This window comes from Lytechinus variegatus, chromosome 11 (genome assembly GCF_018143015.1).
Source record: "Lytechinus variegatus isolate NC3 chromosome 11, Lvar_3.0, whole genome shotgun sequence".
Taxonomy (NCBI): Eukaryota; Metazoa; Echinodermata; class Echinoidea; order Temnopleuroida; family Toxopneustidae; genus Lytechinus; species Lytechinus variegatus.
In genome coordinates, this window is record NC_054750.1 from 15999637 (window position 1) to 16021169 (window position 21533).

Consider the following 21533-nt stretch of genomic DNA (forward strand, 5'->3'; position numbering starts at 1 on the left):
ATCTAGTGCTATCACATAAAGCAATCAGAATCGAAATCAGACTTGAAATAACGAAGAAGCATTTTGAAATTGTGGACAGATGACAGACGCCACACACCGGATGAGCTAAAATGGGAGTTGGATGTTCAAAAAGATTGATTATTGTTCAGGAATTGCTCATTTTCAATCAACTGGATAGTCATGTGACCCAGTCTTCAAGGATAATTTGAGAAAACCAAATAGAGGCTGTAATTACATACGCTCTCAAGTTATGCACTTTTAAATACAATAAAAACACTACCATAATACTCATTAGCAATAAAGACACCGCATCATCATGATGAATTACTTCTTTCTTGCATTTTATTGTTCTTTATCAACTTTTACAAAAAAAGAAAATGATTTACAATATGTACATAAACTAAAGTGCTCTCATAATCTTTTATGGCCTCAAGAAAGTCGAGGACCAAGAAAATAGTAGACTGGAGAGGACATATCATTGATATTGATTGCAAATTTGTTTACATGGTTTGCAGCAAGATAAGTACAATTGTAAAATTGATTTCATCTTTTATGTCACAGGGCCTAGATCTTGTTAACAAAAAAAATCATGAAACCTAAAATTTCCCCAAAGTCAATGTTTCCTGGAATCTTAATAATTTGTATATTAACCAAAGGTGGACAATGATATAACAAACCTTAGCAGGCCTATGGGTCTAGTAACAAGAAATCAAGTAATTTAAGACCTCTTTTTTCTACTCACCTCTTTCTGTAAGGTAACTATTTAAGCTTACAAAATGAGGTAAATAATTCTTTTATAAATATCATGGATGTTAAATCTAGAAACATACAAATATTTATTTTCCAAGAATTTCTTAATTTCCCGCAAATTATATGGAAAAGGATTGGTTTCCTGGAATTCTATTACTATCACGTAGTGTGGAAACGAAGACGCCAACCAAGTGTCCAATTTGAAAGCAAAAATATATGTCAGGTTTGAAATATTCTTTTCATTCTCTAGCAGCACTTCAAAGCAACTTGTATTATTTACATCCATATTGCCATGCAATATACATGCTCACTTTTATTGTAAACTCTGTCCAACATTAAATATCTATATAAAGAAATATTCTTGTTTATTTTAACCAATCGTGTCAGCCTTCACTTTCATAGTTTACAAAAAATTACATGAAATAATGAGATTTGAAGGTATTGCACCATCACAAGACCAGGAAGTGTTTCATCAAGTTTTGGTGGACTTTGGGAAAACATTAGAAAAGACGGTTGCCCTAAATCATTCCATGTTGCAAATTTTAGGGTTGATTTTGGCTGTCATGAGTGTGAAATCGCCCGTTGTCCTCATGCAGGTTGCAGGTCATCCATTGTATTGCTTTTAGAACAACCCCTTGCAGACAAGACTTGTTGGAAAGTGAGCTAGTCCTGTACATGCATTTTAAGCATTAATATGCCAAGCCAGGTTTCACAAAACAAATTAACTTTCAAGTTTGATGCATCGAGTCATGTGAGATGAATTAAAGTGCAATTCGATTGCAACATTTACATGTACATCAGACACCATAGATAAATGAATTTTGCTCAAATATACTTCACAAAAACACTCATACAAATACAAGACGTACCCCACAATTACACAAACAATACACACACCTGTGATCTGTGCTCCTCATTCTTTTTTTTTCTATCTTCAAAATACTTTTTAAACAGAAATGAAACTTAAATATTGAGCCTCATCTCTTTTTTTCTTGATGCATCAACTGGCAACCACAATACTGTCAGCATGTACATGACACTCTTCTTTTAAAATATAAATCTATCAATATGACAAATACACTTTTCTCCTTTTCTCCAGATATCTTTATATATCAAAAAAATAGTGTAATTATCCCCCCCCCAAAAAAAAAAATAACATAACTCAGAAAGTCTTTTGTGTGTATTAGATATACACTGTAGGCTTTACTGTACTTCCTAGACTGAAAAATCTGCTGTTTCAGAGGAGCTTTTTGGTATCATTATCTAATTTTTCTCATTACAGAAGGAAGTCTCCCATAGGACCCGTGATAGTGGTGGTTCATGCCATCTTCAATTACTCCTAAAATCACACTTTTGATGGGGAAAAAATGTGTGAATGATAAGCAACTTCTTATGAATATATTTTCATCTGGCCAGTCTCTTGAAATATGTGATGTAAAATATTTTTTTTTATTCCAAACAGACAAGGTTCACACAGTTGTGCACAACATGAAATACACCACACATGTGTCACATACACAGTGAGGACATTTCATGGTAGCACCTGACAAGATATCGAAGGGTATCAAACAATGATGCTGAACAATTGCTGATGATCACTTCGGTCAACAGAACCTAATTTTCCCACAAATTTATGCAAAATTGATCACTTTGGCAGCCTGCCAAGTGAGATTCTACAAGATATTGTGAGTTACCTAATATGTTACATGTAGGAGAACACTTTTATGAGTACAAATATAGAGCAAACTATTCATCACAAATCATAAATATTTTAACAAAAAACAACTTATACTTGATATATGTTCACTATTGTGACAGGCCCAAAGTTTTATAAAACTCACTCAATGCAACACAGTGAAATATCTAGTGCTAGATATTTTCACATGTTTTTTGGCAATGATCTTTGTCATTGGTGAAAGAAACTGAATCAGGTTTGCATTATTCCAGTAATGTGATACCCATGACCAAGCCACATACATAATATCAACTATTGAACAACAAATACCATCAAAACCGGAAACTTTTGTTGCTCTCCAAATTAAGCTGCTAAAAATGTCAAGAATGTCAGAATAAATATTTGAGGTCTATTATTGCAAAACTATGTGTAAATGTTTTGTACCACCTTTGAGTGGAATACCTGTGATCTTTTTTACTTTAAAGACAAGAAAATATTGGAGCATGATTGACCTCACATCAAAAATGGTGAAAAGTGAATGTTGAATGTTTCAGACAAGATATAGGCCTTGATGTGTAACAAAACGCAGATGTTCCTATTCTACCTAATTCAAATTGAAAGAAAAGGATGATTTAAAATGTCAACCCTGTCAAATTTTCTTCACCACATTTTTTTGATAGTCTTAGCCGATGAAAAGTGGCATGTAAACTTATTGACATTGTTTGACAATTACTCATGGCAGATGTTAAATCACTGGATCATAATTTAACAAGTGCCAATGATCGAAAACCCAAATATACGATATCATTTGTCCCTAGTTTCAATCAAGCACCATACAAAAAATGGTCATGCAACAAAAGTTTCCAATTTCAACAGCCGAGTTAGGTTTTTTTTTCTTCTCAATGACACTCCATATCTTGGACATAATCTGGAATGCTGCTGTTGCTATCTGTGTTGTTCGGCACGGCATAGTCGGCTGCCTTCACCATATGGTCTTTGGTACCGTTCATTAATGATGTTGATTGTTCCTGTTGGATGTTAGGAGGCATGGGAGGGATGTTCTCACAATCAGTGAAAGGCGGGTCGTCCCAGTCTATCGTGAAGCGGGTGACACGGGGCTTGGTGTGAAGAATGTTCCTTGTGACCTATGAAGGAAGGTGGAGAGAATTTGTCACTATGCTGCTGAAGAATTTCTGTTCTTAAAGGGATGGTCCGGGCTGAAAATATTTATATCTTAATACATAGAGTAGAATTCACTGAGCAAAATGCCGAAAATTTCATCAAAATCGGATGACAAGTAATAAAGTTATTGAAGTTTAAAGTTTAGCAATGTTTTGTGAAAACAGTCATCATGAGTATTCATTATGACGATTTCACATCCCCACTTTCTGTTTTCTTATGTTATTACATAAAATCATATTTTTTTTCATTATTTCATTCTTGTGTGAATAATATGTCTCGCTTAGATAATGAAATAAGTTGCAGCAATAAATATCTAATGCACTAAATCAGTTGTCAATCCAATTTTTATATTTCTTGGAGGAAAAAATTTGAATAAACCTAATTTCATATAATAAAATACAAAAGAACAAGTGGGGATGTGACATCATCAGCCCACCTAGTGAATATTCATGACAACTGTTTTAACAAAATATTGCTAAACTTTAAAATTCAATAACTTTGTTATCCGATTTTGATAAAATGTTCGGCATTTTGCTCAATGAATTCATTTATTTATTAAGCTATAAATACTTTCAGCCCAGAGCATCCCTTTAACAAATTTGCCAATAGCAATGATACCTATTTAATGCTATATACAGGCAAATGATCTTTGAAGAGTTGGAGATTTTTTTAAACAAGGTCATGCTCAAATGAGAAATGGTGTACATCGGTACATGGACAAAAGTCAAGAACTTTTAAAGCAGACAGTTCTTCTACTAGACAATTGATGACCAACATATTAATCAGTAACACAAAAAATTACTTAGCAAAGCATGGTTGCACCCCCCCCCCCGGGGGGGGGGGGGCACTTACATTGACGAGTGGATACCATGCATGACCAAAAAAAAACATGTAAAAAGGATGTCTTTTTCAAGATAGGGCACGTAACGTGATAAGGGTGTCAAAAACACAAAAATAATGAAAAAAGGTATCTATTTCGCTAGCAAAAGTTACTTGTTTAGGGTCAAATTTGCAGGGATGATAAAACAAAATTAAAATGTTTTATAAAGAATGTCCTTTTTGCCATAACACTACGTGTTTAGAGTCTGATTTGCACGAGGTGTGGAAGATTGGGCCATACTAAACCAAATGGTGTGTAAAGGTACAACCGACGGACATAATAAAATATCGCTGTACTTTTTTAGGGGTTCATTTCAGGGAATACTCGCCAAGAGTATCATTTTGTTTCCAATACTTGTTAAGGGTAGGGTTTCACATGCCAATACTTGTTAAGGGGTGCATTTTTAGAATATGGAAAATACATATTTAGGGTGCATTATGAGACCCCATGGTCGCGCATCGTATCCACTCGTCAATGGAAGTGCCCCCCCCGGTTGCACCCATTTTACTTGAACTTTAACCATTCCATAAGACCAACAGTTAGACAAACACTGGTTTACCACTGGGAGGATCCCAAACAAATAGAAAATCAGAAATTGTCTGCTGCGTACACTCACAATTTCTTTGAGAAATCGTGAAACACTCAAGAAAATTCTGCACTTTCAAATTATTGGCACATACTTCCTCTAATGTTACATCACTGATAACAAACCTTATCAAACTGAGGGACGACAGGTTGCTTCTCTGATTCGTTGCATTCGTTGAGCTCTGGGTCGGAGTACTCATTGTTGACGTAGTAACCGACTCGGATGAACTCGTGATCTCGATAAGAACATGTGATGAGGACGACCGTTACACCCAAGATGTCTCCTTGTGGTATCTTGGTTGGATCTGGAGGATTAGCCTGTAGAAACCAAGGAGGTAAAAACAGTGCATATATTAAGAAAACAGTCTGCTACCAGCAAAAACTATGCTAAAAAGAAAATATGGTTTAAAAAGAAAAAAAGGCTTGTTTTCAGAGAGAACATTTTTTCATTAGGATAAACAAAGGTAGAGGACATTTGGTTAACCGTTTTAATCAAACTGCCAAAGAACCCCCCCCCCCCCACTAGATATTATGTCCCCCCAAAAAAATATATGAAACAGGGCCACGAAAGTTTGGACTTGCACTTTGGTCAACAGTCTCTATGAATAGCTTCTACAAAACACAAGGGCTTCAACGCTAAAGTGAGAGCACACAGTGTAACTTCATTGTTACCCCCCCACCTGATTATACATGTAGCATTTCATTACTCAGTGTTATAAAGCAGTTTTTTAGGATATGGCATGGCGTTATAAATGAGATTATTTGAAATGCCAATTGTCTGTCAGCCCCCCCCCCAAAAAAAAAAAAAAAAAAAAAAATCAGACATATATATATATTTTTTACACATCTGTTAATAATCTCATTCCAATTTGCACACTCCCTTTTAAGACGGCAAGAACATATTTGCCCAAATGTTGAGTTGGGGTAATCTTTTTCAGGACCAATCACATGTCCACGAAATATGCACGGTGTACTCTGTAACATCCCAAACTTACAAGTATGTTTTATAATATTCATTTGAATGAAAATTATTGAGGAAGCAAATTGGCTTGCCATATATTACTCATCTTCTGTACAGTCAAGTGTAACTTTAAAAAGAGCTTTGTGAAAGAGCACAGCAGCTTAAGAACAAACCTGAAAGACGAACATGTGCCTTCCTTGTGAGACTGGGCCTACAAGAACAGAGTCCAGCGTCTGGTCATAATCCTCCGTCTCTGCAGAACCTACATAGATGATTTTCCATTCAAGATCTACAGATGGACAAAGAGATGAATGGAAAAGCGTAAGAGAATATATTACCATCAAAGATAAGTGTCAAAAGGAAGCTTGGTCTGTAATTATGGGAAATGAGAATGCTTGAATCAGAGTCTGTCATCAAATTACTCTCAGCTCACCATCTCTTTATGACTTGGCATCTTCTCATGGACATGTAAACCTGATGTTTACCCAACATTGACTAGCATAATCAAGCATAGGCACTTAAATAAACATTCCTGGATGAGGAGAAATCTACATGATGATAAAAAAATATTATTTTTTAATGGCAAGACCATGTTTCAATAGACACAGCACAAATGGGGAAAAATAAAAAGGTCATAAAAAATATCACAGGCTAGTGAAAAGGGCATTGCCACTGAGAACAGTTAACAGGAATTCAATGGCCATGGCCTTAAATAATTTAAGCCCTGCATGAAGAAGATCATAGTTATGAGATTTCATTGTCATGACAGTATGTACCGCTAAAGGGCAAGTCCAAGAATTTGCGCTTGTTACGTATGGGACATTTCAGAGGCTTTAATGACCTGAAAAATAGTGTTAAATGACTTTGATTAGATTGAATACCCTCATGATGGTAGACATCTAGGATAATAACCATGCAAAAAATGGTGACACGTGACCTTGACATTTTAGAGAGAAAAGATGTGCCGTTACGTATGGGACGCAGAAAAAAAACAATTTTTAAATCATTTTTTTCAAGTTGAGAATTCTCTGAAAGTATTTCATTTGACATCTTGTAACTTAGTGTGATAGAAGTCACAATACTCAAGTATATCTAAGGCAAGTTTCATGTCATAAGCCAAATCCCTCAATTGCTGACTCTAATTAAATTAAACAAATTAATGACGTTACGTATGGGACATTTTGTCCCCATAGAGAACGTACACAATTTCCCCCATAATTAAGAAAAAATTTAAATAATTCAAAACATGGAAATAACAAGAGTTTCTTTCTTTTAAAATGTTATATTGAGACATATTTGATATGACTGAAAAAGAAATTAGCCATTTCATCATTTTTTTTCTTGTTTTTCATGGTTTCATGAATTTCTTTTGTTTTTTAGTGTTTTCATTTTTTTCCATTTTCACAATTTTTTCGCTTCGATTGTTTTCATTTATCAGTATTCATAACAAATAAGTCTTTAAAAACTAAAGAAAAGGTAAATAATCACTTTTTAGAACACTCTTGAAATTTGTTTTTCTCCATTCACTTTGTACACAAATCTTCCCATTGACATTGTGTGTAAATGTCCCATGTTCGTAACAAATTTTTAATTAACTTTTAATTAAAAAGTTAACTCTATTTTTGAAACTTTTTGTGGTATATCATTTTCATACTTAATAAATTAGAACTTCCCAGAGATGCAACAATACAAGTATTGTATTATGAGAAATAACTTTAAAAAACATCCCCAAAATGTTACGTATATGGGACATTTCATCCTTGGACAAGACCTAATTTGCATAATTAATTCGATGATACCACTTTTTTCCCCAAAAACTAATAAGATGTTAGGGGGTCCATGTCCCACCTATGACTAGATAACTTTTGCCCTGCTTCCTACTTATTATTTTTTTCATTTTTTATCTTTTTACAGCACTTGGTTAAACTATTCCCCTTCCCATTGACTTTGCCTGATTAAAAAAAGATTTTCTTTAAATGATGATTGGGATAGTAACAACATTGATGACTGTGATAATGATGGGTTTTTTAATCATTTATTTGTATACTACTAATTATTTACAATCACGTATCAAATTTTAGTATTTGTGAAATAATATTCTATAATAAAAATTGTTCTTCAAAACGGCACCGCTAGTCGGATATATGTCATCACGAAGCAGTTCATGTCTATTGTCTTTGTTGACAAACAGATCAAGGAATCTACTGGAGATCGGATCTGGTAGCAACGCCTCATATTTACCATTTATTGTGAAATAATTTTCATCTCTTTATATGCACTGTGAATGTGATTAGGCGCCTAGATAAATAAAATTTGACAACACACACTCTCTATGCTAAAGTTATGGATTTCCTATCCTAGCCTAGGGAAATCCATCTTTGAGTTTGACTTTGTGTACATGTGTCTCTTATAATAAGTTATATGGACAGGGATTCACAAGACTCCATGATGAAGAAAAAAATATTAAAAAAAACATCATCATGGAGTCCTCAAGACTAGCTCCTGCCACTGCAGTTCTGTTCTGAATTCTTTGTCCTGATTTATCTTTTTTTATTTTGTAATAAAACTTTAACATCTTAATTGGGCTTGCCCTTGTGCCTTTTTGTGGATAACTTCATTTCAAGGTTCATGACTCCCAGTTGCCAGTACTGCACTGCACAGGTTATATCATAACCTTGTTCATAGAATGAGTGCTGCACAGAGACCACTGAAGTGTGTGTAAGTTTTTGTAAGTGTAACTTGTTGTGACTTGTGACTCACCTTCTGTCAAATTTTCTATACATTCGAATGTGATCTCAAATTGAAATGGATTTAGAAAGTTCGACGGATTGTCCAAAACTGTAACATTTGTAACTTGGACTTTTGCCATGTCAGTTTGAAAAAACAACACACTAGATTCAAAATGTCGACAGCGCTAGACACATTTGCTGCAGTACGGTGAAAAGGGTCGTCACATTCCAAATTTATCTCAAGCAGCGGCAAAGCCTTCAACAGAGCGGGCGTTCGTTGCGAAAGACGCCGGAACTTCAGCCAGGCGTATGGACCGGTTACGGCAGCAGTGCCAGTGGTGCTGATGAAGACTGCTTTAGTTTAAGAGGATCCTTTCCTAAAATGTTTGAAATCTTGAAATATCGATAAGCTCCAGATGAAGCGGACCCAAGCCTCCTCACAATATATGAATACGTAGAAGTTAGATTTCTTTTCCTGAATCAGTAAATTAATTAACAAAAATCTCTTCGCATAAAGACTGTCCTAAACTAAAGCCAAGGTATCGTACTAGTTAAATTTTTTCATGAAATGGCGCAAAATGAATGTTGCCGATTTGTGACTGATATATGATCAAATCAGAAAATATTATTTTTTCCCACTAAAAAAAAAAATATTTTTTTAAAAAAAGATAAATAAAATAAATGTCATTTATTTTTTTAATTTACAAAGAGAAATATTCATGAAACGCTAAATATAACAGGTGCAGTAGGCCTATCTAATAAAAAAATACTCTGGAACAAACAATACACAGCTGGAAAGGTCGCGCGCGCGCTCGATCGCCTGTCCAAAGCCAAAGCAAAGGCCAATGCCTCGTCAGCGTAGAAATACTTTTAAAAAATAAAAGTGATAAATGTTTAAAATAGATGAAGATTTATTTAATAGAAATAATCTTTAAATGAAATATTTACTCGTAGAGATAGAGGGGGGGGGTATATTCCTCATCATGCTCACTCTATTGGACTGCATGAATTTACAATTAAGTGGCGGCTGATTGATATATATGTTTTTAAACAATTAGACATTCTCCACGTAGCTTTTCGATATAGATCCGGGTATAGATCCCCACTCTAGCTCTGTCTTCAGTTTCCAAGTTAATTTTGTCGTCCGGGTATTTTACCATTGGCGGCGGCAGCCAAACAATTTAGGGGGTGTCCACCTGAAATTTTTGGATGGACACAGGTGAAAAATTTGATAAGCGTCCGGCCCCCCCCCCAAAAAAAAGGTTATCAACCGAAATTATATGACTTGGCTTGCTAACCAAAAAAATTTTGACAAGCAAATAAAGAAGAAAAAAAAAAAAAAAAAAGGTCATCAGCCTATTTTAGGGGGGGGGGGACAACACACGTTTCAGGGGGTGTCAAAGTGGATTTAGGGGGACGCAGGAAAAAAAGTTGACAAGCAAAAAAAAAAAAAAAAAAGGTTATCAAAAAAAAATTTAGGGGGGGACACGTCCCCCCCCCCCGCTTCCGCCGCCTATGTATTTTACCACAGGCAGGTTACTCAAGGTAAACTGCTCCCCACCGCCCCCCCCCCCTTCTCCACTCAAAAGAGACCGGGCAAAAAACATCCCCCACAATAATGCATACTCTGCATCATGGTACTATCATGGAGCTATAGCTCTATGGTATTATGATTCAAGTTGGATAAGCATTGGGAGACGATTGACTAGTATGATTTTGAGCAATTTTAGCCGCTTGTGTCATTGAATTTTTTGCTTCACTGTCCACGAGTATAGGCCTACTCACGGCCCACCGTCCGGCCACCGCTGCCAACTTCATGTAATTTTGTGCGAAGGCCGAGCACAATTTATGCTTGAATCAATGGACTGGCTTACGATGAACATGCTATCTCATTGGAGTAAAGTAAAAGGGGGAAGTCAGTAGGCCTCCCCCTGCCCGGTGCTCCCCCCCCCCCCCGTTGTAAAAAGGTACATAGGCCTACGGTACGGTACCATGGTAGTAATACCATGGTACTGTACATGTACCTTTTTACAAGCCCCCCCCCCCCGGCCGGCCCCTGGATCCGCTATAATTATCCCAACTAATTCAGAAATATGTACAAAACGTACATAAACAAATTGTCTCTATAGGAAAAACACCAAAACAGCAATGTTATATTGGCTGTGAATTAAGTTTATGAACTCAGCAAAATTTCTTGGCTTGCACACAAATATGTGCATATGCTATGAGTTTAGGAAATAATAACCTGTTGATGTTTGCAGTTTGCACTTTAAATTTCACAATGAATTTGAATAAAGAACAAAGATATAGGGCTTTATATGCACATGCAGGGGCCGATCCAGGAATTTGCAAAGGGGGGGGGGGCATTTTCCAGATGGAAAATTTGACATGCAAGAAAAAAAAAGTTTTTCAACATTTCGTCCACGAAAAATATTTGACAAAAGCGAAAAAAAAGTCCTCACTTTCAGGGGGGGGGGGCACACACACAGTTGTGTTTTAACGGCATGTTTACATTAGAAATTCTAAGTTGTGTGCCTCTCAAGAAAGGGGGGGGGCACGAGCCGGCTGTGCTGTGCACCCCCCACCCCCCCCCCCCCCTCCTCCACGTGGATCCGTCAGTGCATGCAATTTGAGCGAACTTTTTTAAACAACAACATGCGACGACCGACCACGCCCTATTTGACGCCGTACATTGCATACATCGCTCGCTCGGTATCGGACAAGACACGACCTTAAATTTAAAATCATGAAATGTGCACGTCAAAAGTAATCCAACGGGGATGATGAACCAGTTAATAAGCCAGTGTGCATGTGGAAGGTGAGATGTTAAGACATATTTTCGCTTGTTGTTTCTTGACGAAAGGTCGTATTTGTCGTCGAGATTTGATTGAGGGGGACTCCTCTACGTACCGGTAAGATGCGCCCAGATACTGCCTCTCGCTCGCCCCCGCCTTCCGGGCCGAATGAAGAGTGAGTTGCCGTACTGTGGTCTGTGGAGGATTGACTGGCCGTGGCGTGGACGAGGTGTTTGACCTTTTGGAGTCAAACATTTATATTCGTGCTAGGATAGGCCTACTAAAGCAAAATGGAAGAGACAAGAGAAAGAAGAGTGTGACAAAAAATTGCAAGAAAAATGGTGGTTGTAGATCTAGATCTGATATTTTATTACTATAAATTAGTAATAAATATCAGATCTAGTACTCATACTAACCACCATTTTTCTGTTTCTTCTATTGCAAATTTTAGTCACACTCTTCTTTCTCTTGACAAGAGAAAGAAGAGTGTGTCTTGTCTCTTTCATTTTGCTTTACCCTAGCACGAATAATGGCTAATTCAGTTCTGGCAATTAATGTTGTAAGTTAGACTCTTAGAGCAATTACGGGATCGGAGTTCGGTTCGGAAGTTTTGCTCCTAAAATCGGAATCGGTTCGGATATCGGATCGGAAGATATTCAAAAACAAAAAAAAATACATTAAAATTTGTATGTGGCCGGCGCGTGGACAAATGCGGCACGCTACACTGATGGCAGAATTTGTTTTGATCTCCGACAAAAGCGGAGGAAGAAGATGATGAGTTGTTTTGATCTCCGACATAATCGGAGGAAGGAAAATAAGATAATGACGTTCCAGCGCGCGACACTACTGCCGATCAACGATAGGCCTCTTCTCTACAACATCGTGGTGATGGCGGAGTCCGTCGTGAACTTTTAAAGGTCGCATGACCTCCCGAAAAAGACGCATTATTATCAAGAGATGTTTACCGTGATATTCACCTTCTCTACAACATCGTAGTGATGGCGGAGGTAATCGTAAACTCTTAAAGGTCGCATGACCTCCCGAAAAAGACGCATTATTATCAAGAGTTGTTTACCGTGATATTCACCTTCTCTACAACATCGTAGTGATAGCGGAGGTAATCGTAAACTCTTAAAGGTCGCATGACCTCCCGAAAAAGATGCATTATTATCAAGAGTTGTTTACCATGATATTCACCTTCTCTACAACATCGTAGTGATGGCGGAGGTAATCGTAAACTCTTAAAGGTCGCATGACCTCCCGAAAAAAACGCATTATTATCCAGAGTTGTTTACCGTGATATTCACCTTCTCTACAACATCGTAGTGATAGCGGAGGTAATCGTAAACTCTTAGAGGACGTATAGTCAGATAGTCGTAAATATTACCGCGCATGTCGGCGTGTTCAACTAAATCTTTTTTGCCTCCGCTTAAGATAAAAACATATCGTCTTTTCGTTGTTTTTCTTCCATTTTTGTCGGAGATCAAAACAAATTATCACCAATTGAAACCTCTCTCTCTGTTCTCATCCCTCCGCTTGGTTCGGAGATCGTCGGGTCCAACCCGCATGTGATGTATATGTATCTTGACGACTGAATGATAGTGACTCATCAGGCCAGGAGAGCACTGGAACGGCTATTATGGATTTTTGTGATATATATCAAAGTCGCTTTTAATAGCTTGGCATTGATATCCAGGGGGAGCTTTGAGTCAAAGGCAATAAGAACATCTTGGGTGAAATTGAAATTGTAGTTTACAGCTGGTTTGTCAGAAAAATGCTCCAGATACCATCGATGATCCTGTAATATCTCCTTGATTTTGAGTATGAAATCATCTCTAATATGCTTTAGAAAGATGCAAGATGCTATGAAATGCTCGATTGTCTCATCTTCAAGCTTGCAAAGAGGACAGAGGGTATTAGTGCTCTTTCCGATCTTACATCTTCTAGCCTGTACTAGATATGTCCCAGAAAGAAGTTGTGCTCGATATATTAATGCTTGCCTCAAGCCATCCTGGACAGGACCGGGAGGATAGAGTACCTCTACATTGATTTCTGATTTTCCCATCCAGAACTTCAGGGAGGATTTCTGGGATATACTTCCGACCACTTGCTCTCTCACAGCTGCATGAACTTTACTTTTGACCACCTGCTTCCATCATCGTTTTGTTCTTCCCCGATTATGTCGGAGATCAAAACAAATCATAATCTTCTTCTCCACCTGCCTTTCCGCTAATATCGGAGATAAAAACAAATCATAATTTTCTTCCCCTTTATCTTTTCCTTCCACCGCTTTTGTCTGAGATCAAAACAAATCACCAGCGCATTTTGACGGCAAACATGTCGCCACGTGTTTTTTTTTTTTTGTCTTGTTATGTTTTGGTTTTTCCGATCCGATTTTTTCCCCACTGGTCAAAAATCGGAGTTCGGAAAAATGTAGAAAAAAGGGGAAAATCGAATCGGATCAGGAATTGGAATAAAAATCGGTTACAGCATTACTGGCAATTCTCTTCAACAGATTATAATTCCTTGCTCCGAATGGCAAGTGTGAATAATGATTTAGCTTTTAATACTGTTACAGATGACAAATTATTTGATTTGTTAGATCTCCTTCCATAACTCCTTCAAACCCTACTGGTGCATATGCATATCAGACAGCTGGCAGCCGTCTGTTTCAAGGAGTTTTTTAAACATTTTTTTTTTTTAATTTCTCCTCGTACACAGACGGCTCGCTAACGTGCAGCCACCATTAGGGGACTTGCAATGCAAAATCCCCCCAGTCGGGCTCTTCAATTTTTGTCTAATTATTGAATAAAAATTTTGAAAGTTAACGCGAAGAAAATGCAAATTAATATTCCCTCTTGGCATTAATTGCCAAAAAACTGAGAAAAATCAAGTTAAAAGGAACAAAAACAGGGACTTACCTAGGCTGTCGCGCAAATTCACTTCCCCGTTTTATCCGATCTTAAGTACATAAACATATGGCAATTGAGTCCCCTGTACAGATCGCGCTAGAACTTCGGTCTCTGTATTTGGTGAGTGAAGCCAACGCCACGGAGTTCAGCTGAATAACCAACATAACAGAGACCGAAGCTTTTGGTCTACATATGCATATGATAATTTCATTACTGACAACATCAACTCATCGGCTGAAGAACTTCAATTTGAATTCAATCGCATTGACCCTGCACATGCTTCCCTTTGTAAATACGTAACTATTTCTCCTTTTCCTCAATTCATTTTTGGATGTGGCGATACCTGCAATGTGGGCATGACCATTTGGTATAAATTTGCTTTATTATCAGATTTCAGTTCTAATACTGTACTGTCCAAAGTGTGAGGTACACTTCAAAAGGCCATTACATTAATGTAAATTTATGACTCATTCATTATTATGATATGTATATTTTATTATTTATTTGTTTTACTTAATAGATAACTTCAATTAACCACACTCAGTGCTGGTTAACACTGTCTGCTGAATCCTGCGGAACAATGCTGGAAAGTGGCAACTGTATCTAATGTTACAGTCTAGGTGTCTTCACTTTCAGTCTTGCAGACCATTCTGAACTGTTCAACACAAAACATAGGTAATTATTGTAAATTTATGGAGATATATACTCTTTCTGTAATTGAAGACATTCGTTCAGTAAAAAATGACCAGCTCTGCCACTCTTGTCATTCTTGACTTGAGTTATGACCAGGGTTGGGCTCAATTGCAAGGTAATTGATCAATAACGTAATTAATTACATTTTTTGGAGTAATTGTAATTGAAATTTGGAATGAGTAAGTAATTGTTATCGAAGAAATGTAATTGAATTCAATTACTTTTAATTACATTCAGTTACTTTACAATAAAATTAATTAATTTACAATTTAATTTCATGTCAACTGCTTCAGCCTCAAAAAGAGTAACAGGTAGAATCCGTGCTCTTTAACCTATACCTTCATCTTTTCAGTTCCTCTGTAACCTAAGATTATTTTGAAACAGGTGGTAATATGTAGGTCCAGTTTTTATGCCATTTTAACTGAACACAGTCAAAGTTGCTGGGTAGTACCAAATAACACACATCAGTCACAAAGCTTTTTTATCTGTTGCAAGTTGTGAGTCAAAATGATAATCTTCCTAATGAAGAAGTTATAATGTAAGAAAGATGATTATAAATGAAAATTACAATATACAGTAGATGAGTTCTAATCTTAAACTTTTCTCATGAGACTAGAGCAGCCATTCTCAATTAATTTTGTTGAAGCGCCAAATTTCTTGTTGAGAATCTGGACTGCTCCATCTAATACGCAAAGAGCGAAATATTGTGGTGGGGGGGGCATGCAGGACCACCAGAAGAGCAGAAAGCCTTTTAAATGGCCGAGAGGGGTTCTCGATCAACAGAAGATTTAAAAATACCGACATACTACACAATTTATTTTTTTTTAAATAATAAGTGACTTGTTCAAATTAGTGTTAATTATTATGTTTCTGTATTAAATTTTGTTCTTGATGAGGGTCGTGTTTCAAAAGCAAACTGGGTATGTTGATCAGTGGTAGAGCGTCAGCCTCATGAACGGGAGGCCGTGGGTTCGATCCCCAACAGAGTCATACAAAAAAAATATAAATTTATATAGGAATGGAACCTTCTGCGGCAGTTCTGCCTTCTTGCTTGGCGCTCAGCATTTAGATTGGAGGAGGGTGGTAGTAACAACATACATGGAAATGCAGGGCCCGATGCAGTTCCCTAACTGAAATGGCTACCCTGAGTAAATAAAACGTAATTATGATTATTATTGTTACTTTTCACAAATCTATGTTCACATTATTACTATGTACAGTCTTTGTACCAATCGTAAATAAATTCATTAAATAGATCCTCCATAATAGGGGTTATCGAATGCTAGATTACACAAAATCAGAGGAAATCAAATAGCATTTAGATTTCAAAAAGAGCCGAGTTTTTATTTTCCCTTTGTAATTAAATGATCAAACCTCAATTCCAGATTAATAGTAGATCAACCTTTTATTTTCTAATGTTTTTTTTCTTTTTCTATACCAGCTCCCACGCGCCACTCCGGAAGGCTCGGTGCGCCAAAAGTGGCGTGCGCACCACCATTTGAGAATCCCTGGACTAGAGCTTTACATTTTTTACATGTCTTTAAAAATTTAAGCATTGACCATATTTAAATTCCTTAAATTGACTTATTTGCATTCGTTCATATGGTCATTATCAAACAACACCATTCAGAACTTACTGAAATCTAGTCAGAGATAAGAGTTTTATTCATGCCTACTATGTAGGTTTATAAAGCTGTAACTTGGAGCGAATTCCAGCAAAGTTCCATAAACTGTAAATTGCAGTCGAATGTGAACACATCACTGTTGGATATGAAATAAATTTTTTTAGAAACTTCATTTTAATATGGGAAGTCACTTCTTGTCCAGAAGCCTGTTTCATAAAGCTGTTCGTAAGTTGAGAGCAACTTTAAGAACAGCTGGTGAACCTTTTTATATGCACTTAACCAGTCATTTTCATCTTTTGATTCACTTCATTTCATGAAGTGCTCATACTATGTGGCATAACCAATAACCATGGGGCAGTGTTATTAATCACCTTCAGTGTTATACATGTACCATATTCCTAATTCATGTAGTGTATACAAACATGCATTTCACATTTTCAAAACAAAACAAAAACTTGGTCAGAAAAAAAAACATGTAGGCTACATTTTACAATTCATGTTTTTTGTCTCACCTGCATAGCAGAGTGAGACTATAGGCGCCGCTTTTCCGACGGCGACGGCGGCATCAACATCAAATCTTAAAGGAGAATGAAACCATTGGAACAAGATAGCTTGTGTGAAAACAGAAAAATCAAAGAAACAGTTCAACAAAAGTTTGAGAAAAATAGGACAAATAATGAGAAAGTTATGAGCATTTGAATATTGCGATCACTATTACTATGGAGATAGCAAACAACTCTCCCCATTACTTTAGTATATATTTCACTTGAATTGCCTCTTTTATCACATCTATCCATAGATCATGTGTTCTTTCTACATGAGGGCATGTAATACATATTTTTTAAGAATACATAATGGATAAAGAGTTTGTATCATCATAAGAAAAGACAAAAAGAGACATTTTGAGGGTATTTTATGGTCCACCAAAGGGAAAGTTGTTCATCAGTGACATCACACATCCTTGTCGCATTGCCAATGGGAGGATCTCCATAGCATTAGTGATTGCAATATTCAAATGCTCATAACTTTCTCATTATTTGTCCGATTTTTCTCAAACTTTCTTTATTCTTATTCTTTGATTTTTCTGTTTCTACACAAGCCTATTTGTTCCAAAGGTTTCATTCCCCTTTAACCTGAGGTTAACTTCTTGAAATGACATCATAACTTAGAAAGTATATGGACCTAGTTCATGAAACTTGGCCATAAGGTTAATCAAGTATTACTGAACATCCTTATAGAGTTTCATGTCACATGACCAAGGTCAAAGGTCATTTAGGGTCAATGAACTTTGGCCAAATTGGGGGTATCTGTTGAATTCCCATAACTTTGAAAGTTTATGGATCTGATTCATGAAACTTGGACATAATAGTAATCAAGCATCACTGAACATTTTGTGCAAGTTTCAGGTCTCATGATTAAGGTCAAAGGTCATTTAGGGTCAATGAACTTTGGCCGAATTGGGGGTATCTGTTGAATTACCATCATAACTTTGAAAGTTTATTGGTCTAGTTCGTTAAAATTGGACATTAGAGTAATCAAGTATCACTGAACATCCTGTGCGCATTTCAGGTCACATGACCAAGGTCAAAGGTCAATGAACTTTGGCCGAATTGGGTGTATCTATTGAATTACCATCATAACTTTGAAAGTTTATGGATCTGATTCATGAAACTTGGACATAAGAGTAATCAAGTATCACTGAACATCCTGTGCACATTTCAGGTCACATGACCAAGGTCAAAGGTCAATGAACTTTGGCCGAATTGGGTGTATCTATTGAATTACCATCATAACTTTGAAAGTTTATGGATCTGATTCATGAAACTTGGACATAAGAGTAATCAAGTATCACTGAACATCCTGTGCGAGTTTCAGGTCACATGATCAAGGTCAAAGGTCATGAAAGGTAAATGAACTTTGGCCATGTTGGGTTTTTTTGTTGAATAACAATCATATCTCTGTAAGTTTATTGTTCTAGTTCATAAAAGGTGGACATACGAGTAACCATGTTTCACTGAACATCTTGTGCGAGTGAGAGTAGTTTTCAAAGTCAGCACTGCTGCTATATTGAACTGCGTGATGCAGTTGAGACGGCCAGAGGCATTCCACTTGTATTTTCATTATGTCTAAATTGCTCATCATTCAAACTGTAGGTTGCTCTCCCTTGTATTCTCTCTATTAGGTCACAGGGAACTGTTCGTTTTTCGACTTGCATACACTGTAGACACCCGGGGGTTGGGACCATGGCATCCAGGTGCAATTGTGAAGAAACCCAAGAACTGGACCCAGCAGGGATCGTCTTGAGTACTGCCATTTCTAATGATACAGTGAATGATGAACTGCTAGAGCAATGTTCTCAAGAGGGATGCCTGGATGTCCCGGGTGTAGATGGAAAAACACCCTTAATGTTGGCATGTTTGAAAGGTCTCGAGAATGTTGTCAAGTTTTTGTTGGAAAATGGAGCAAACCCAAACTCAAAGAGCTTGAAGGAGGGTAACACTCCTTTGCATTATGCATGTATGTTGGAAGATGTTCTAGGTACTGATTACTTGCAGAATCAACTATATAAAGAAAAGAAAGGGAGAACCCCACAAATATCTATCATAAAGCTTCTTGTAAAACATGGAGCAGCTGTTCAGAACAATCTAGATGGATGGACCCCTTCATGCATAGCTGCATTTTATTTACTGAAGGATTTTGTTGACTATTTCTTATCGATGGGCGATGGTGTTACTAAAGAGGAAAAGATCAAAGCTTCTGCAATTCTTGGAGTGGTAAGTGCTACTGTGGAGCGATACCCAACTGAAGATGCATTTGGCTTTCTGTACAGAGCCATTGAATTACAAGTAGGTTCAGGCTTCGAGAAAGGAGATAATGAACCCTCAGAACTTGCTGCTTGCTTCTCACATCTCTCCTTAAAAGAATGCCGCACGCTGGATGAAATCCGATCAGTGGAATCGTCTGAGAGTGCCTTGAAGGCTCATGCATTCTTGGTTGGCGAGAGACTGTTTCCTCCAAGTCTCCAGCAAAGATACTTATATCCATCCCTTGTTTATTTTGCTTATCTTATAATGTACCTTGAGGAAGATGTAGAAAGAGGATTTCAGATATTTTCTCATGTTCTTGAATTGGAAAGACGTGGAGAAGCTATTCCAGGAACAGTACTGTTGCAATTATCATATGCTTATAACTTTCAAAAAGTGTTTCATGCTATGGGAGATGAACCAGAACCTCTAGTTCGTCAACTCTCAAAGGATATGTTGCATTCTTACATCCAAGTACTGGAGAATACTCATATTGATTGCCTGATGGATGTGTGTCAAAGCCTGGTGGAAAGGTTTAGCCTGATAGTGTTTTCTGAAGCAGAGAACTACTCAGGTCCAGATGAGATGAAATCCACCTTGCAAGACATAGAGAACTTGATGAGTATCATTCGGTCTAGAATCCTTAGGGAAAAGCCTGCAGAGTTCAGCAAGATGCCATCCCTAACATTTGAAATAATGTCATGTGTGATGCGTCGAGATGGCCGTGTGCTCTTTGACTGCGAGAGCTATTCAAGACAATTCATGCTTGTGAAAATCAGGTATTTGGTCCTCTGGGCTCTGCAATATGATGGTGCTTCATATCGGCATAAGACAAGCGGGAACACCCTGCTACATCTTTTGGCAATGTCCACATTTGCAGCCGTTTATAATGGATGTGTAACAAGGGTCATGAGATGTATCAAGGATCTTGCTGAGGCCTTTGTACATCATGGATGTCCTATAGACGCAGTGAACAGCGATGGAGAAACTGCCAGAGACATCATGCAGAGTGTTGGCTTGACAAGGTCCAATTTTAAGCTGATAGAAACGGTAATGAGTCCGCCAACCACTGTATTGCAACTGCAGGAGTTGGCAGTGAGGGTCATCCTCCGGCACAAGATAAGTTACAAAGACTTCCTTCCTACAAGGCTGCACCAGAATGTGGAAAGGGATAGGCCTACTGATGCAGACTTTGGCTTGAAAGTTTTAGGAAGTTTGAAGAATAAAGAAAGCAGATTTGAAAGTGACAGCAGTGGCGAAGAAACCGAGGATGATGATACTAGCGATAGTGATGATACTAGTGATAGTGATCACTCTAGTGATAGTAATGAGAATAGTGATGACAGCGAGAGCGACTGATTCACAGCCCAGGGTGATGTGTCACGAAGCTGATAAAGCTGCTCCTTATGTGTGACTTTACATGTATGAATGGAACATGTTCTTAGAGGAGAATGAAACCTTTGGAACAAGGAGAATGAAACCTTTGGAACAAGATAGCTTGTGTGAAAACAGAAAAATCAAAGAAACAGATCCACGAAAGTTTGAGATAAATCGGACAAATAATGAGAAAGTTATGAGCATTTGAATATTGCGATCACTAATGCTATGGAGATCCTCAAATTGGCAATGCGACAAAAATGTGTGATGTCACTTGTGAACGACTCTCCCCATTACTTTAGTGTATATTTCACTTAAATTGCCTCTTTTATCACATCTGTCATGTGTTCTTTTTATAGGAGGGCATTTAATACAGATTTTTAAAGAATACATTATGGATAAAGAGTTTGTATCACCACAAGAAAAGCAAAAATATACACAGTTTGAGGGTATTTTATAGTCCATCAAAGGGAAAGTTGTTCACATGTGACATCACACAACTTTGTTGCATTGCCAATAGGAGTATCTCCATAGCATTAAAACTTTAAAATAACAATTAAATGAT

The 21533-nt window shown here is 37.2% G+C and overlaps 2 protein-coding genes across 2 annotated transcripts; one reads left to right on the plus strand and one right to left on the minus strand.

Annotated features, from left to right (window-relative positions):
• Nucleotides 1-326: 326 nt before the first annotated feature.
• LOC121423716 (histone chaperone ASF1-like) lies at nt 327-9310 on the minus strand. The gene is made up of 4 exons (XM_041619147.1): nt 8794-9310; nt 6207-6322; nt 5199-5390; nt 327-3570 (listed from the first exon to the last, which is right to left on the minus strand). The coding sequence occupies exons 1-4, from the start codon at nt 8900-8902 to the stop codon at nt 3325-3327; spliced, it is 663 nt and encodes a 220-aa protein (XP_041475081.1). The 5' UTR covers nt 8903-9310; the 3' UTR covers nt 327-3324.
• A 2127-nt stretch (nt 9311-11437) lies between these two features.
• On the plus strand, nt 11438-21055 carry LOC121424301 (protein fem-1 homolog B-like). Its single transcript, XM_041619930.1, has 3 exons — nt 11438-11580; nt 14990-15144; nt 18970-21055. Exon 3 carries the CDS (start codon nt 19031-19033, stop codon nt 20948-20950), a length of 1920 nt encoding a protein of 639 aa, XP_041475864.1. The 5' UTR covers nt 11438-11580; nt 14990-15144; nt 18970-19030; the 3' UTR covers nt 20951-21055.
• The last annotated feature ends 478 nt before the right edge of the window (nt 21056-21533 follow it).

Excerpts from the sequence above, each read along its gene's own strand:
- LOC121423716 (XM_041619147.1), bottom strand. The coding sequence starts at position 8,902 with ATGGCAAAAGTCCAAGTTACAAATGTTACAGTTTTGGACAATCCGTCG. Across the intron at positions 5,391-6,206 it reads GGCACATGTTCGTCTTTCAG|GCTAATCCTCCAGATCCAAC; the intron begins GTTTGTTCTTAA and ends TGGTTTCTACAG. Across the intron at positions 3,571-5,198 it reads TCGTCCCTCAGTTTGATAAG|GTCACAAGGAACATTCTTCA; the intron begins GTTTGTTATCAG and ends CTTCCTTCATAG.
- LOC121424301 (XM_041619930.1), top strand. The coding sequence starts at position 19,031 with ATGGCATCCAGGTGCAATTGTGAAGAAACCCAAGAACTGGACCCAGCA.